General features: G+C 39.6%; 1 protein-coding gene across 1 annotated transcript in view; it reads right to left on the reverse strand.

Moving 5' to 3' along the window:
- TBX20 (T-box 20) overlaps positions 1-18843 on the reverse strand; it is a 48201-nt gene extending 29358 nt beyond the window's left edge. The window contains exons 1-5 of the mRNA XM_027539513.1: positions 18191-18843; positions 14591-14849; positions 13427-13591; positions 9370-9478; positions 5924-6082 (exon numbers count right to left, since the gene is read on the reverse strand). Coding sequence (XP_027395314.1) covers positions 5924-6082; positions 9370-9478; positions 13427-13591; positions 14591-14849; positions 18191-18317 — 819 coding nt within the window. The 5' untranslated portion in view covers positions 18318-18843. The remainder of the gene's footprint in view (positions 1-5923; positions 6083-9369; positions 9479-13426; positions 13592-14590; positions 14850-18190) is intronic.
- Between the last annotated feature and the right edge of the window lie 448 nt (positions 18844-19291).

Below are 19291 nucleotides of genomic sequence, written 5' to 3' on the forward strand. Positions count from 1 at the left end.
GAGGATAAAAGCTGAATAGATCTCTTACTACCATTGTTTGGGGGCCCTGAACTAACCACTACAGTCTTGAACAGGCTTTATGAAGTACTGATTAGCAACAGAGGAACTGTGGGTTAAACTTCTTAATGAGCTCACTGTGGTATCACTAGACTCAATCTATCAGGGTGCCAACAATAAGTTCCCCAGAAATGTTTGTTGAACTTTGCTTCAAAAACAAGCAGTCAGAAATATGATTTCATGTTTACCAGTTATAGACTAAGTGAAATTCTTTTTAAGTTTATATAAAAAGCATTTCATTTTGTTTTGTATTTTCAGAAAAAGAAATTTTTAAATAGCAAAGTTTTAACATTCTAGTTAATCATACATTTTTAAAAGTTTAGGCACAGATTTTATCCCATAGATACTTAAATAAAAACCAGTAGCTAACAGAAATTCATTTTTGCAGATATAGTTTTACATCCCTTTATGAAATTTGGGAGAACTGAAAAAGTTATACATTTGAGAACTGATGAAAGAAAGGATCTGAGTTATATACAGTGATTTCAGTTGGACATCATTTTTGTAATATAAAATGCCTGCAGCTTGTAATGCCATTAAACAACGTCACCCATGTCAAAGGTAAAACTAAAAGAAGGATCCCAAAATAGTCAATTACTGAACATAATATGTATAGAACCCATGTGAAACTACCGAAATGTCTTTATGATTCAACAACAAATTTTTAAAATGCGGTGTTTTTCATTTTGTGAGGAAAAACAATTAGCAAGTAAGGACAGTAGTATGTGCTTAAGAAATCCTGCGGTTTCAAGTGTAGCTGCTGCTGCTGCTGCTAAGTCACTTCAGTTGTGTCCGACTCTGTGTGACCCCATAGACAGAAGCCCACCAGGCTCCCCCGTCCCTGGGGTTCTCCAGGCAAGAACACTGGAGTGGGTTGCCATTTCCTTCTCCAATGCATGAAAGTGAAAAGTGAAAGTGTCAGTCACTCAGTGTATCTGACTCTTTGTGACCCCATGGACTGTAACCCGCTAGGCTCCTCCATCCATAGAGTTTTCCAGGCAAGAATACTGGAGTGTAAAACAAACAAAAAAAGAATACTGGAGTGGGTTGCCATTCCCTTCTCCAGGGGATCTTCCAGACCCAGGGATCGAACCTGGGCCTCCTGCATTTCAGGCACATACTTTACCACTTGAGCCACCAGTGAAGCCCATTCCAGCAAAAATACACCCTTTTTTTTTTTTTCTTTCATGTATTATCTTGAAAATATGGATCATAATGCATTTCCTAACCACAAAATTCACTTTTTCAACATCTCCTTTATCTATAGATAAGTGTATGCATAAATAGAGGGCAGATTTTTACACTGCCAGCTGCACCAAAGAGAAAGGGACTTTTTCCAATAGTTATTATTCCATATGATATCACTGGACTCTGAGTAGAGCTGGGGTTCCCAACCACAAGGTGAAATTGGCCCTCAGAGACCATTTCTCCAATTGTCAGGAAAAGATCTGTCCAAAGGCATTTAAAAATGAAACCTGACCTACACTTCAACTCTACAGCAATGGCTTGCCTGCTCAAAAACAATGTATGACCTTTAAATCTTAAATTATAAAATAGTTTGTTGAGAGTGTAATGTATTTAGCTTTAAACTAATAATGTAAAGAAATTCAATCATTTCCTCACAAAAACCAGAGGAAAAAAATAGCAAAAAATAGGGGAAAAAGTACCTTTTTCACTTCTTACAAATAAAACTACAAGACACCATAAATGAGAAGCTTTTTCACAAATTCTATTAGAAACTTTGATCTGGCTTTTAATAGATATGAAAGTAATGTCTATCCAAAGTTTAAAAGATATAAATATGATCTTAAGTGTGAAATTTTACATCTTTTCTTTATTTTCTATTATTTAGCCATGAAAAAATTATTTTATACTGTACTTAGAAGGCAATGGCACCCCACTCCAGTCCTCTTGCCTAAAAAGTCCCATGGGTGGAGGAGCCTGGTAGGCTGCCGTCCATGGGGTCGCTAAGAGTCGGACATGAGTGAGCGACTTCACTTTGACTTTTCACTTTCATGCACTGGAGAAGGAAATGGCAACCCACTCCAGTGTTCTTGCCTGGAGAATCCCAGGGACAGGGGAGCCTGGTGGGCTGCCGTCTTTGGGGTCACACACAGTCGGACACGACTGAAGCGACTTAGCAGCAGCAGCAGCACATATTTAATTCCTATATATTTATTTTATGTTTATTATAGGTAAATCAGTAGACAAGCATGATATAGCAATGTTTATTTCTATGCTTCTACCTTTAAAGCCATAACCCCTAGCACAATGCCAGTGTGTGTGGGCGGGGGGGCGGGGGGGGGGGGCGGCGGGATGTACATATACATACACACACACACACACACACACACACACGTGCACGCACGCGGCATTGTGCTAGGTAGGGATTATGGCTTTAAAGGTAGAAGCACAGAAATAAACTCAGACCTGGCAGGATCTATTGAGAAAATCAGTTCTGATTTTAGTCATTTTTATTGTGGGTTATTTAGCAATGAAATGATATACTAATCATATCACTCACTACACTTAATGATGCAGTGAAAGCTAGATAGGCACTGGTAGGTGGATTTTTGAGCCCACTTATAATCTTAACTAGAAATAAACATTTCTCAAGAGGAGTAACTGGTTTTGGGATATGTGGTTATTAGAATCTTAACCTATTTTAACTAAGTATTTTCAAATTCAGTTTCGAAGCCCTTACACTGTCAGTGGTCACTTTCTTAATCCTGCATTCTAGCATGATGCTTTCAAAAAGTAGGAATTAACACCCAAAAGGAATTATCCCACTTACCAGATTTGGGCTAGTGTATTAGCCCATTAGCCCATTCTGAACCTCAGTTTCTTCATCCACAAAATGGATCTCATAGAGCCTTATTCAGGGGATTAGTATCAGAATTAAGTGATACATTATTAAAAATATATAGAGTTTTTTTTTTCTAAGTTAAAAGTAACATCCAAACCATGAACCTTTGGTGGATACTAGTTTAGGGGAAGGGGGCAGGAGTTATAAAGACATTTGTTGGTCTAACCTGAAATTTTTAATACTAACTCAGTTTTAAATGTGTTAAAAATATTGTGGTTACAAAATAATCTTATTGTCAGTCTGGGCTTGTAGAAGTACTTACAAGTAAAGTATCATGATGCATACAACTTAGTTTCAAATGATTGAGAGAAGGGGGAAAGTAGATACCTAAACAGAGGTTGAGAAATGGAGCAGGGAAGGTAAAGCAAACTGGAAAAAATGTTAATTGTTGAATCTGGGTAGAGAGCACATGTGCTTCATTTTACTATTTGTTTAACTTTTGGATTTTGAAAATCTTCCAAATAAATGTTGACCAGGAACAAAAGAATTCAATGAGATAATGTCACTAAAGCATACAGCTCCTATTAGAAACAGCTAATGCCAGCGGATATTCTGTCAATTTAGAATGATTACCATCTTGTTACACTGACTGCTATCAGTGTGAGGGGCTCCCTGCACATAGCAGGTAAGCAGTGAGCACATGCTGAAAAGAAAAGAAATTAACAGAAAGAACTAAAATTCTTTAAAAGGAATGTCTTCAGTCCATCAGGGTCACAAGCTGAGAGGAGGTGAGGTTCTGCTTTCTTGGGGACACCAAGTGCCTAAGCTTAGAGGTTAAGAACACTGACATTTAACACCTAACCACCTGGATTTAAATCTATGATGGAAGCAGCAAGGTCTCATTGGATAAGTTATTTAACTCCATGCCTCAATTCTTTTGGCTATGAAATGTAACATAAAAATACTGTTGTTACTATCTCAAGATATCATTGTGAGGATTAAATAAGACAATGTATGTTAAATGGTGCTTTGCACATGGTAAGTACCCAAATATTAGCTATTATTATAATCATGTAGATAATAGCCTCCTGTTCCATTTTCTGTGATATGAGAGGTCCTGCCAATATTTATTCAGGATTGTGCTTTTGCCAGTTAGACCAAATCTCAGATGTTATACTTAAAATTCCCTTAATTTTGTTCTGTCCGTAATTTTCACAGATAATTTTCATAAAAGCAATGAAGTTTTCACATGACAAATTTTTGTTTCATTCTCAAACATCAACAGGATCTCTTGTATTTCCCTAATAGCTCAGATGGTAAAGCATCCACCAGCAATGCAAGAATCCTGGGTTTGATCCTTGGGTTGGGAAGATACCTTGGAGAAGGAAATGGCAACCCACTCCAGTATTCTTGCCTGGAGAATTCCATGGACAGAGGAGCCTGGCAGCTATAGTCCATGCAGTTGCAAAGAGCTGGACACAACTGAGCAACTAACACACACACACACACACACACACACACACACACACACACAGTGTTATATGAGTCTTTCCCTGGTAGCTCAGTAGGTAAAGAATGTGCCTTCAGTGCAGGAGATGTGGGCTCAATCCCTGCGCTGGGAAGATCCTCTGGAGAAGGAAATGGCAAACCACTCCAGTATCCTTGCCTGGAAAATCCTTTGGACAGAGGAGCCTGGTGGGTTGCAGTCCATGGGGTTGCAAAGAGTTGGACACAACTGAGTGACTAATACTTTATTTTTTCAATGTTTATAGTATAAAAAGCTACTAATTCAGTTAGTGTAAGTTGAATGAATGTTTCAGGAATCTTTTCTGAACCTGTGATATCTATATTACCTGGGTTCTCAGATAAATTGAAAATGGGATTGTTGATGTCAGTGTTCTAGATTCTAAGAAAAGTAGCATTAGTGTTTTAGGCCTCTGTGGGCTTCAGTCTATACCCAAATTTTTAGCTTGGGCATTCTCTGAAAGTTGCCACTCTTGTGTTATTTTAGGGATAATAAAAATGGTATAGTACTTTGCTTTCATTTAAAGATAAACAGTATGATAATATTCATACATTGATTTCATTATTTATACATTATTTCACTTTTTTTAATGCCATTAACTTTTAAAAATCCATATGGTGACAAATCCTCTTTGGACATTCCAGAGACAGTCTAATAGTCACAACATGCCTTTTTTTGATAGAGTGCCTTAGAGTTTCCAAAGGCATATTTATGCACAGCATCCCATTTGACCTTTACAGGAATTCCCTAAGATGGTCCAGTTCTTAGTCCCAGTTTACAGACAAAGAAAATGGCAGCCACAGTGATGAACTGAAGTCTACTCAAAGTCATATAGAAAGCCTTCAAGTTTATGCTGACTATGAAAGAAAAATGAGTTGGGAAGAATCTTAATAGCATCCAATCCTTAGCAACATTTTGATAATTATTTACCAACTTAGTCTAAGCCTTAGAAATGCATAAATTTTAAATATGATTTACAACAGAGTAGAAAATACAAAACTCAATATTATAAATTAGATATCTTGATGTTTAGATAATACAGTTTATTATCTAAAGAGGTATTTAAAATCATTCTACTATAATTATCTTAGCCTAATTTCAGCTGAATAAGTCTCACAAAATATCTAACAAATCAATAGTTTGGGTAGTTGGCTAGACTATGTGTGCTAATTTAGCAGAAAAACTGAACTTTAAAATTTTATGAAGTCGTGAGTATATGGTTATGTACATCATGAGGCCCTACCAAGAGGAGGTAAAGGAAACTGGTAAGAAGTCAGTTTGGGATAGGTTTTGGCAGGAGAATGGGCAGTAAACAGCTTGACTGGGAAAGTAAAGGTTCTAGGAAACACAGATCTTTAAAACACTGAGCTGCAGTCACTTAACATACTTGGAGGTCCTGGGGCTGATTCACCATAGCTTTCTTCAAAGTAAACTTCTGTTTTGAGTACTGGGATGGCCCTTCTCTCCAAGAAGATAAAAGCATCTCCTAAAACCTCATCTTTTTTGGCAAAAAAAATTGTGAAGGGTACACTCACCAGTTGATTCTGGTAGGCAGTGACCGCTGTAAAAACTGTTTCTGGAAAGATGAATGTTCTGAATTCTTCAGACTTCAGATTGAGTAATGAGGCTGTGTGGTCTTTCTTCTTAATGATGTGCACCCGTGGCTGGTACTTATGCATTGAGTTCAAAATTATCTACAACAAAGAATGGAAAGTACAGTACTGAATTTTAGGTTTTTATATTGCTAAACAGGCCCAATTACAATGAGGCAAAGAAAGAATCATAAAATCTACAGTTTCAAATGTAGTTTTAAGATTAAAATCTACCCTTTCCATTCTCCAGGCAAGTAATTTGTACATAATACTGCAGAGTCATCATTGTGAATCACATTTTACCAAAACAACTGCAAATAACACAGGTTGTTTCAAGTGTTCTTTCTAAAATTATAGAGGACAAAGTCATCTGGAGGATAGGTTTATTTTGAAAAAAATAGTTTTTGTTTTTTAGTCTGGTTAGACCAAAGGCAGTATGTCTCTAAATTTTCTAAAGTAAGAAATTACATATTCAAGGAAGCCAGATTGTTACTTGGCACAGTGGGGGTTTGGGGGTTTGGGTGGGTGGCGGATGGTAGGGAAATAAAAGGCAGTGAGGTGTGAGATGGACTTTGGTTGGAATACTGAATTGATACTTTCTTGCTCTTTTAATCTCGGGCCAAGTGATCTAACCTTTCTCACCCCATTTTCTTAAATCCAAAAGCATTTAAGTTTTAAACTCTCAGGAGTTGTGGTGAGAATCAGATGATGTAACTCTTGTAAATCACATAGCAAATAGGAAGTGCTCAGTAAATATAACTGTATCATCATCATCATCATCATGTCTGATAGCTTCACGGATTCCAACTTCCAGTTACCAACTAAATAGGAATGATAATGACAGCTGTCTTCCATTCTATAGCTAATAAAAGTTGCCCGATACTTAGAAACATACCCTTGTTTACAAAGGCACTATTTTTCATGTATCATTGAAATAAAATACAATTGCCATTATGAAATTTGAGCAACAAATTTACTTTCAGATATTAAAGATTTTCTACATCTCCCCCAACACCACACCCAGACAGCTACCTAAGTATACAAAATTGAGTATGTTTTTCTTGGGATAACAGGGCTCACATTGTATGCCCTTCACCCCAGGAGCCTAGCAGACAGCATGGCTCTCAGAGGAGGTGTTTGATACTTGCTGCGGCAGGACCAGGGCCAACAGCATGCAGTATTGTTGCTCTCTTGTTTCCTTGGCTAACTTGGGTGTGTGGGTGAATGTTAATGCTGGTTGACTTTAGGAGAGTTAACTACTAGTCACTGTGAGATAACTGATACAGAATCAATCTGTTTCTGTCCTGAGATATACACCAACAAAGTTACAGGGCATTAACTGGCATCTTTTTCTGATCCCAAATCTGAATAGGAATTACTAAAGCAAATGAGAGCTTAAAATGAATCAAAATAAACTTTAAAAACTTATCTCTTTGTATAATGCATTTATTCCAAGGAATTGAAGATATCTGTGCTCAGTCCTAAAACGAATAAACTTGAAGTGACAAAGCCAAACATTTGCCTCCTGAAACTGGTATAAGAAAAACCTGAGCATTCAGTACATGTTCTACTAAGAAGACAGGAGTTTTCAAATCACATACGCACACACATATATACACACTGGAAAAAGCCCTAAGCTTTAAATAAGGTCCCCTCTTCCTTATTTATACCAGCCCTAGGTTAATTTCCTTTAGGAAAGGGTATTGACTCTGACAGACTATCAGGCAGATAGTCTGACAGACTCAGGTATCTGACAGACTCAGACCCGAGACTGAGTCTCAGACCCCAGGGCTTCTTGAACCTCTGCTCAGGCTTTCATGGATTTAAGAAACATGGATAGAAATGTAGACTTTATTTCATTGGAGAAATAAATTCCTGGAAATAAGAAATTTTCCTATTATAAAACCAAAAATGTATCTGTAAAGGGGGGCTTCTTCAGGGCTGATTCAGAGAACTTGTCTAAACAACACAAGATCTAAAAAATTTCCTTGTAGTTTTCAGAACATACTGTTTCTGTTGAAAAAGAGATATATTAAATAATAAAATTTTAAAGCCAAAATGGATATTAGCAATCATCTAAGATTTAGGCAAACAATTTGTCACGGTCTGATCTTGGCATTATCAGACTAGAACCCAGAGCTCCTGAAGTATGGCTTAGTGCTATTCCTCTCCATGACACTGATGCTGAAAGGAAAACACACCAATTCTGGACAACTGAGTTGTAGGTTAACCTAGTTACTCTGACTTGGTCAGGATAAACAAGGTCTCCTGTGGGCATATGGATGGTGGCAGTGCCTGAAGTGATTTACTTGGTTTTACGTTCAATCCAATTTTTTGAAACCATGTCTAGAGCTCTCTAATTTATTATCTATGTATATGTAACCAATTTTTTTGAAAAGTTTTGAGACTCTTCTTCTAAATTGCATGGATCCAATAAAAATTAAAACCTTAAGTAACAAGAGCCTTAATAAAAGGGATAAGAGAGAGAATAATTATATCAGAATATCTAAGCCAAGGAGAGAAATTATGAAAATACCAACTTGCTTTCTGGCAAACAGGGCAAAGAAAAAAAAAAGAAAAGAAACAGTATTCTCATCAAAAAGAAGCATACATGTCTGTCTGAAGTTTCCTTAGCATAAAATCTAAAACACTTTTTAAAATGTAAATCTTTACTTAAGCGCATGAAATAACATCACAGATAGTTCCTTAAAAAGCATTCTTAGCAATTGTGTAAAAGCCTGTGTCAACGGCTGTTCTATTAAATGTTGATAGGAGCTCAGAATTCCAGTTTCTCTTTTCTCCACATTTGATGAATTCCTTATTGATATATAAAATCAAATAATTTTGTTTTTAACTGCAAGACTTCTCTGTGTTCTAATACTCATAAGATTCACTACAGAAGAGATATGTAATGAGCGAACAGCACTTTTCCAAATGTATTTGTACGTAAAACCCTTTGGTCCCATTGTATCTCACAAGAATGTATTCTGCAGAACATACTTTGGGAAACCACCATAGGAGGTCTCAGCCCCATTCCCTTTATGCTGTGTTATCTATCACTGATAGAAATTAAATATTTAATCCAAGAATGGGCTGTAGTAACCTCCAAAATGCACATTCCCTTTGTTTAGTTGGCACAGGTGGTAAAGCATTTGCAGAAGTGGGATTACACAGTGCCAAAGGTCCCTGACCCTATTACATAGAAATGGCATACAGCATCTCTGTATGTATCAGGGTTCCCCAAAGAACACAAGAATGTTCTCACAGAATGACTCAGAGCTGGAAGGTTGGAGGGGAAAAGGGAGAAAAGGAAGAGACTTCAACAGAGAAAGTTTCACGTGTCTTCTCCATCTTACCCCGGGAATCCGCGTAGTCCCAGCACTACTTACATGGCCATGTTGATCCAGTTCATTGTTTGTGAGTTTCACCTTTTCAAAAGACACCATCTGTTTGAGTAGCTGCTCGCCAGTAAAAGGAGAGTCTGGATGTACATACAACCTAAGAAAATTATGACAGAATTTTATTGAGACATTTTTAAAAAATCTCACTGTGGGTTTTAAAATATCCTGATTCTAAAGGAACACAGAAATCTCATATAAATGGTGAATTTTTATTTGCCTCATTTAATCTCAAATTTAATAATATAGCAATGCCAAAATGATGCTAAAACATACAAATGTGTTTCTTTGTGTACCAATGATTTTAAAGGGGTAATACTTAATACATTTTCTATTATTGATTTTCAAGGGATAATACTTAATACCTTTTGTATTATTTACTGAGCAAGTTGTTTTTTTAAAGGTGTTTTTTTTTTTTTTCCATCTAATTAATCAACTACTGGTCTGCTTCTGTCAAATATAAAATTCAATTGTAGATATTTTCAAAGCAAAGTCTAGGTTATAGTAATTGCATAATGAGCTCCTAGTATAAACATTGCTAAAAAGCAGTGAAGACAAATAATTTAAAAGAGGAAACAATTCTAGAGAATCTATCCATTTAAACTCGAAGGTGGCTCAGGTTAAAGTTTGTTTTCTTTATAAGCATGACAGTGCCTAATGCAGTGACTCGGGGAACTTTTAATAGATCACATAGTCTATTTGCTTCTCCTGGTACCTTAATATTATTTCTTTCATCATTACCTAGTTAAGTGCTCGCTAATGAGAGTGAACACAAGCTGGGTAAGCTTCAAATTATTTAGTGTATTTATCTGCAGATAGCCTAAGCACTCCCCCCTCCCCCCAAAAAAGCTTTGATGGGGGAAAAATGTACTTATCAGGTATTTGTCTTTTATTGATCAGCTGCTATGTTTTTGGCTAGCTTTTACCTACTGACAGTTAAATGCAAGTCATTTGCTTTACCTGCAAAGCTTTAAACTAAGTACAACTCTTTGTGAATCACAATCCTAATATCCACTTAACATAAGCTTTTCTGAAGTCGTGGGAGATTATAGATCTAATAACAGGGGAAGGAAATGTCCTTGATTTAATGGGATAAATTCCTTTATCCATGCCACAGGTTATTTATATTTATATTTTGTATAGAATCTTTGTAACTACCATTAAACATACATATTATGGAGGGAACAAAGGGAAGGAAAAAAGTTAAAAAAAAACAAACAAAAAACCTTTCCTAACAATATTCGTGTAAAGAACAAGAAGTCTATGCCATGGTTTGTCACACAGAGGACTAACAATAGAAGAATTGGGATCGCAGGCTTCAACTCACAAAGCCCACCAGAATCTAAGCACAAAAAGGCCAACAGTACCAAAGATTCTTACCACACCCACACAAGAACTTTAAAGGTTTTAGGTATTTGTGTGCCTGAATAATTTTTTAAAGGAGTGCTCAGAATTGCCTTTCAGTTGAAGTATTCTTCAATGACACAACCATAATATTAAATAGCTTTTCAAATATCACCCTTCTAAGGCTATTACTCTATATATACAGTTGTTTTACTAATAAGCACCACACCCTGATTAGAAAAGACACTGATGCTGGGAAAAATTGAAGGCAGGAGGAGAAGGAGACGACAGAGGACAAGATGGTTGGATGGCATCACCGACGCAATGGACATGAGTTTGAGCAAGCTCTAGAAGATGATGAAGGAAGGGAAGCCTGGTGTGCTGCAGTCCATAGGGTCACAAAGAGCCAGACAGGTCTGAGGGCCTGAGCAACAACAACCACATCCTACCCACTCCTCCAAAAAGGACTAAAAGTATTTAGTCCTAAAAGTTGGTGAGATGGTCCCTTTTTATGTATCAATTTAACACATATAAGATTAATAAATATTAATTTATTTAAATATCAACTTTTTTAAAAAAGGAAATGTCCTATGAAATTTATTTCATAAATTTATTTATGAAAATAAAACATTATTTAGGTTATATACAATGTCTTGCCCATTACTATGATCAAATGATACTGTCAAGCATCATTTCTTCTGATTAGAAACAACTGACTGATGAATTTTAGTCTAAAATAAAGTCTTTCAAAGAGCTAGAATTGCAAGGAATTTCTACCATAAGTACAAAAATGATCACCTCCCAAATTCTTTACCTTTCCCATATGTAGCTAGAAATCATAGCACTGTCTTTTAATAGCAATAAAAAATAGTTGCTTGTATAATCTAGAATATTTCTATCCTATAAGGCACAAACATTTTAATCTAATATCAATATAAATAAACTGAACTAGGATGAACGAAAAAGCATACAGGAAGCCCCGCTTCTCTCAAGTCTCGTGGGACTTAAAATTCCAGCAATAGCTTAAACATGCTTCAGTTAAGATAGTGTATTGGTACATGCTTTCTTTTTCCAGCCAGAACAGATTAGTAACATAAACAAGGCATGTCATATTCCCAACTGGCCTAAACCAGTTCCCCATACCTTTAGATAGGAGGAAAATGTATGCTAAATAAGAGTGATTAACTTCTTAGAGGAAAGACTTAGGGAAAAAAAAGAAAAGGGGTGGGAGAGGCTGCTTGTAAAAATGGTTAGGAATCTGCTAAATTACTCCGCTCTCTGTCTCCTTTCTTCCTCTCTCTCTTTCCCCTTTAAAAAAAATTGTAAATATTGGAAAGAAGCTCTAGATTAGTGTGAACTGGCTAGTTAATAGGAAATAGTAGAGAATACTAGTTATATTTATTTAAATATCTATTGTAAATTTGTCATTTACAGTCACTCAAAATGAGTGTCATTAAAATTTTTTTTAGTCCTGATTGTTATTTAATATATCGATTTGGAAAGGCTGGGATCCTTCCTAGTCTCTTGTGGGAATGGAAAACTCAGAGAGGCTCCTTTTAATCTCTAGTGTATTTAACAGACTGTAAGCTTAATAATGTGATCGACTACTAAGTAAGCTTAATATTCCATTTGAACTGTATGTGTAAATTATCTGTGTTGATTCTGTGCCTTGACTTAAGACTCCAAACTATATACTTAGAAAGAACCATACTTTGAACCATAACATCAAAGTCCCTAAACCCGTACATTTAAATAAATTCTTAGCCTTGATATGAACTGCTTATCAATTATAAAAATTACATAGTCATAAAACAACTTTAAAGCTGTAAGTTTTGGTTTTAGAGCCCTAAATGTATAATCAGCTATGTAAATGTGAAGTGTAAAATGTAAAGATTCATTGTTTGTATTAAAGAGTGACTGTTAGATTTCTGTTCTTCAGCTAGTCATAGTCACATAAAGTAAAAGTACCGTTTTCTTCCCTTCAGAATGCTCATTTGGGCAAAGCAGCAGCAATAAAGGTTTGCATGTGATTTGTTAAACAGGGTTCTCCTGGAAAAATATCACCAATGACTAGCACAAAAATGGACATGTTTTGTTTGGGTCATTACCTAACATATTAATTGAATAATTTTTCAGTAAAAGTATATTAACCTGATGTTGAATTACATTTATCCACTAATTATGGAGAGGGGGGAAAAAAGAGTTTGTTTTTCATACTTAAACATCTCTGAGCCTTTTACTAGTCAAAAAAACCCCACATTTACCAAAATGATGTTTACTATATGAAGTTATAACCACACTATGACAAATACCTACTAAAAGCTACAAATGTACTAAAATGCACACTTTTAAAAAGAATTTTAGGGCAGTCACTTCATCAGTAGGTTTATTCTGTTGGGTGTTAGCCAAATAGAAATGAGGGGTGTCATATGAAATGGGTCCAGATTTCTAACAAATATTCCAATTGAAATTTAAGAAAAACTTTGAAATGAATTATGAAGAAAGATAAAATTAAAAGCAGTGTTCTGAGTACAAACTCTGCCTTTCTCAGAGACTAATCCATATTTTGTATAGTTAATCCTGGAGTGCCTGGGCTTGGAACGCTTTCTTACCAGAACTCACGGCTTTAAAAACAGACCTGCTGAAAATTCAAACAGCCAGGGCAGGAGACATTTTGCTTGGCTGAAAATCTGGAGACACAAACCTGGCTGGCAGTGGAGGGTCCGCTTTGCCAGCCACCAGCCAGGAGGACCGGTGGTAGGCATAGCGGTACCTCTTGTTGTCCACAGGGACGATGTCCATCAGGACTATGTACTTGGCCTCAGAATCCACACCGGAAAAGGACACACGGATGGTAGGAAACATCCTCCTGACACAGTGAGACAAAGAGAATCACCAGAATTAGAGAGGAAGAGAGGTCCCTTCCCTCTCTACCCAGCCCCCAAACTCTTTGTTTCCTGCAAAGCCACAGAGACGTGAATACAGAGACTGACCTTCTCCCAAGCCTAGATAATCTTAAGTGTCATCTCTACAGGAGTCCTCATTAATACCCAAAGGTCTGCAATTAGGGAAAATCCTGTGCTATATCATCAAGCCCATTAGGCTCTGAAGCGAAGTCTCCAGAGCAGAGAGAGTCCTGTAACCTCCTTATGTTGCAGGGAGAAAACTCACCCCTGCCTTAGTAGAAAGCCAGAGCGGAGTTCTCAGGTTGGTTTTCTTTTTGGGAGACTCTGAGAGGGTGCATCCCAGAGACCTGAGAGCTGGAGCAGTCAGGCGCCAAGGGGCCACCGATCCCTAACCCTTAGCCCCAGTCCCAGGAACTGCCTTCCTGCCTTCCCTGAATCAGCCCCGACTCGACTTCGGCGTCGAGGGGCCCCGCACCAGAGCTCCTTCCTACCAGGAGTGTGGTCATTTCAAATTTCATTCCATCTCCCTGATTTTAATTTTAGTTTTTAATGGGAGCTTCTGCAAATAAAAGGAAGATAAAAAGGAAGCCATCTGCCTCCCTCACAACATGGAGCAGCTCACCTTGCACCGCAGCAGGCACAAGTCGAGTTCCTGCTTCCCTCCAGATGCAAACTCAGCACCCAAAAGACACAACAGGCTGCAGGGAGGAAGAGAGCCCAGTCTCTTGCCCTTAGGGTGGGGGTAGGGCTTCCTATAGCCAGATCCCAAGAAAGCAAATGCCTGGACATCTGTCTCAGTAGGTCTTACCAAAAGCAAGTCAATGGAAGGAAACCCTCCTTGAGCAAAGCTTCCTCTTCAAGCTCAGTACTGGCAGTTTCACCCAGCTCCTGGAGACTTCCTATGCCGCACAGGGCACCGTTCCCTCCTCCCCACTCCTCAGCCCACAAGGCCCTCCTGCTACCTGCCAGACTTGGTGATGATCATCTCCGTGCCTAACTCATGGAATTTGTCCCAGAGCTCCTTGGTCTCCAGGCTGCAGGCAATTTTGGCCATTTCCTCGCTGGGGATGATGGGGGTGGTGGGGATCAGTGGCTCAGTGCACAGAGAGGAGGAGGAGGGGCTGCTGCTGCCCGCACCGCTGCCACCAAACTCCCCGTGAGCATCTAGGCTGGTCAGCTCTCCCAGGGGCTGAGTGCAGGAAGACTTCTCAACAAATTGTTCTGCAGGCAAAAAGAATTGAGAATGATAGCTAATCCTGTCAATCAGAGATATAAGAAGGACAGCAGCACAACTAAAATAGGTACCTAGATTTGACTTTGGAAAGTTACGCTCAGGATGTCCAGGAGGGCAGTGAAGACCATTCACTATACAAACCAAGCCTGAGAGTCCTGTGGAGTGGCATGGCTCCTGCTTGCTTGCTTGCTGAACCAAATGAATGAGTTCTAGGACCAGTTCTTGTTACCATTACTTGAAACCCATTTTGGAGAGGAAAAAATGTGAGGAGTGGATAATGGGGACGACAATGATCATAAAGAATTAAAAACAAATATTCCTGTTGTTATCCCTCCACATTCTTCTCAGTTTGTGGGTCCTGGTACCAGTTCTTCCTCTCTGACAAAGAGGAGACACTTTTTCCACGGAGATCAAAGCAGCAAAAATATCAGTTCCTTCCTCACTTTGAGAGGAACCTCCCTTCCCTCCTGAAGCCCTCTCCCCATGAGAGAAAATGAAAAGGGGGTATGGTTTGCTGTGGTGTTGGGAATGTGTTTTTTTTTTTTAAATTAAGTCACTTCACTTCTTTGCCCAGTTCTCAGTTTCCCAGACTTTCAAATGTTAGATTGGAACATTTTTATAATTTCCCTCCCAGTCTGAGAGATCTTATGAAAGACTAACATATTGCTTGTTAAATCACGGGAGTACGCTCTCCGATTTTTTGGACTTGGCTTGAAACAATTACTTGAGGGACAATGTGTGTATTTTCTCTCTCTCAAAAAATGTTCTGTGAGGAAAAGAACCCCAAACCCAGACTAGCAGAGTGTTAAAGTAGGAAGAACAGTTTTCCATCAACCATCAGGCTGGAATACCACTGCCTATGAACCAAACATTCTCCTCCACAGCTGATAAGGGCCTGGGACTACACCAGTCACTTTGATGGAATACAGGAGGAGTTTTGTAATTGGCCCAATTATCTTGCGTCCCTTAAAAAAGAAACTACTTGAATCGACAATGTGAAACTGAACTCCAAAACAACTCTGTTCTAAGTGCCTTCAAGGAATTGAAACAAGTTCTAAGTACACACACACACACACACACACACACACACACACACAATGTTTTATTTCTCTTTGACTTGGGGCAGGCAAGCAAGAGGTAGAGAATTTTAACCTTCTCTTACAATAATCAACTCACGGAAAAAATTTTAAATAGGAATAATCAAATTAATGATCATATCCTTGTTTTCAAATTCAAAGAGAACCATGCGATCACAAAATTATATTTTCTACTAATATTTTCAGAAACACATTCACATAACATCTTTATAGAGAATTAATAAGTAGCCTTAAAATTTTTCTGACAATTGAAAAAGGCAAATTCCCTAAGCTCCAAACTAACCAGTGTGTCAGGATTGGGAAATGGAAGAAAAAAATGATACAGAAATGTTCTGACACAATATTTTATGTCAGTTATATCTCAATTTTAAAAAATTTAATGACTTAGTTGTCTGAGGTGGTTCTTTTGAATAGACCTAATGTGTTTGAATGAGCAGTCATGAGACACCTCTGACTCCCACCCTACAGTTTCTTTAGCATCTGGCTAGTGTTGCATTCTCTCTTAATAGGTATTTCACGTGCTGGAGTCCTTGGATTATAGTCAGTTAATAGTGCTCTGTTGAACTGGCCCTAGAAAGGGACTAAGATGCCTTCAGGTTCTTTCAGAGCCTGTCTCAAAAGCCCCAGGGCAGGAAGGATGCTCATTTTACAGACTGGAATGAAGTGGGGGTGCTTTGAGCTGTGAATGGTTTTATAGTTTAGAATTCAGAGGAAGGTGTTTTTTTCCCCCTCAGGAAAGTAGAGAAGGAAGCAATGTTGAAACGACAGGAGAGCTGAGGCTAACATGTTTCCCAGTCTACTGTACATCTATCAAGAATTTTAACCTGAAATTCTCTTTTCCTGCTAGCTGCCAAACAGTAATGGGGGCATTTATTTATAAAGAATTTGGAGGCCTCCTAAATAGGAGTGGATAATGTTGGGAAGGGCCACAAAGTTAACTTTGAAATTGGTGGTGAATTTTTTTCTGCACAGTTGGAGTTTATCTGATTGGTTATTTCCATTTCTTTGGCAGGTTTACATTTACACGGGAGGTTAGATGGGAAGAACCAGGGAAAGGGAGTGAAAACCATGGAGGAGAGACTTTTTGACATGTTTTCTGCAGATCTTCCCGTTTCCTTTGCCTTGGTTCTAAGTTTCTGCAGGGATTGTAGCTCTCTCTTCTCTCTGCAGAGGCCCCTTATTTTTCTTCTCTAACATTTCATCTTCCATATTATTATTGTGTTTCAAGGTGTGAGATGTTAAAATGTTGAGAAAGGACAGGGAGAAGAAAAAAATTGAATTTAAAAAGTTAAAAAAAAATTAGCCTGTTTACTTGATGCTTTTCACTGTTTTAGGGCAACCAGATGATCAGGATGTGAACTAATTATTACCCAGGGACCCAGAAGGTGATGATGAGAACACTTCTTTCTCCCAGTTGTGAAGGGACTTGAAACACATCTCCAGCAGTTTCTTTCTCACACTTTTCACTCGTGCTAAGGGGAGTATAGTCACTTTTCTCCCTTTTCTCTGAGCATAGTGTCTTCTATAAATGGTAAAGGTTGTTAAATAAACAGTATAGCTAAAAGTTGAAGAATCTGGGAAATGGTTACTGGCTAATGTTTTTGCCAACCTCCACTGAAAGTGACAGCAGCTATGAAATGTCTTACTGATATATCTGGAGCTTCTCTGAAGAAAATGGTTCATTCCGCTAGAAGTGGCTTATTCTACAGCACCTGACAGGGGTCTTAAGGAGCTGACTTTGTGTAATCTATTCAAGTCAGGGAAAAACAAAATTAAACGTGTTTCTTGTGAAGTGACAGTCTCCTTGGTTGCAAATGCACAAGCAGGTGTTAGATGCATCATAAATTCTGTCGAGTCTTAAAAAGGGGCTCTTATCATTATTCATCTCTAAATCTTTTACCTCAAAAATGTTACAGACACACACACACACCCCGGATGTTCAACCTGACAAAAGGATTCTAGACAAATCGTAAGGAAAGGGACATATGAGGTATGAAACTGGTTGCATATAACAACACTGTGAAGCCCCCAAAGAATCTGGGTCTAAGAGGAAAAAAAAAAAAAAAATTTCCCACCCGCAACGTACAGCCCGCGGGTCAGAGCTGCCGCGCGAGCCGGAAAAGGTGGCCACCCTCAAGAGCGTCATGCAGCTAGGGGACAGAAAGACAAACAAATGTGCAGCTCCCCCCGCCATGCCTGCCCATCCCCGACAGTCTAGCAGCCCGACTTACCCAGTGGTTTGATGGTGTTCTCCGTGGCTTCCTTCTCTTTGGAGCCGCCGCTAGACATCAGCGCGGCGATGGAGAAGGCGTTGGCCCTGGAAGAAAGCTGGGGCTTGGGCGATGCCGTGAACTCCATGGCCCCCAGTGTGCGGTCCTGGCCAGGGACCGGGCCTGCCGAACTGCTGTCCAGCTTCCCCCAAAGAGACAAAGACCGAAACACAGCGCAAAGTTTCCAAGTGCAGCCAGAGGGGAGCCAGGGACTCTAGATGAGTCAGCCCCAACCTCCCAAGAGCTCCACACCGGTGTCTCCTTTCCCCCACCGCAAGAGTCTTTAGCCGCTGAGACTTCGAACTAGCCAGAGAGTACCAACTGCGGGCTCAACCGGGTGTGCAAGTACCGGGACGCTCCGCAGGGGCACAGGCTGCGCCGCCGGAAGCTGGAGACTAGCATGAGCTGCGCAAAGCCCAGAGGTCCTGCAGCACCCGCTCCACGTCTTTCCTCCCTCCCCACTCTGGGGACAGTCGGAGCGGCTCAGAGTCGCTGAAAGGGGGCGGATGCCTGGGAGCCTGAGCGTAGCCGTGCGAGCGCGGCGGGGCGCGGAGGACACTGCGCCCTGGAACTAGAAGCCCTGCGCCTTAATTTGCTGGCAGCGGCGATCCCGGCGGCCCGCAGCCAGTCAGCGCTGCCACACGTCACCGCTTCCTGATTCCGCCGCCGGGGGCGGGGCCGCGGGCCGGGTGGGGAGGGTGCGCCCGGGGCGCGGTGCCCGTGTGGCCTTACTCACAGCCCGGTGGAACCTGGCATCCGTTCGGGGAATGCGGTGCCACCACCAGGCTAGTGCAGCGACCGCGGATGCAGCCCGTTAGGTCTCGCAGTTCCGGAGTGGGAGGGAGGTGCTCGCTGTCGGGAGGGGGCATTTTTGTCTCGCCTTAAGACATGGGATCCTAGGAGTAGCCCACTGCAGGAATCTAGACCAGAGGAAGCCTCGGGGAGTTCTTGATTCTCCCATTCTTTTTCTTACTGGTAATCAAAGTTCCAAAAGAAAGTTGGAAAGTGCTAGAAGTAGGACAGAAACTGGCGCCGCAGAGTCGGCGCCAACGGGATAGATCC

Source organism: Bos indicus x Bos taurus, chromosome 4 (assembly GCF_003369695.1).
Source record: "Bos indicus x Bos taurus breed Angus x Brahman F1 hybrid chromosome 4, Bos_hybrid_MaternalHap_v2.0, whole genome shotgun sequence".
In the NCBI taxonomy this organism is placed as follows: Eukaryota; Metazoa; Chordata; class Mammalia; order Artiodactyla; family Bovidae; genus Bos; species Bos indicus x Bos taurus.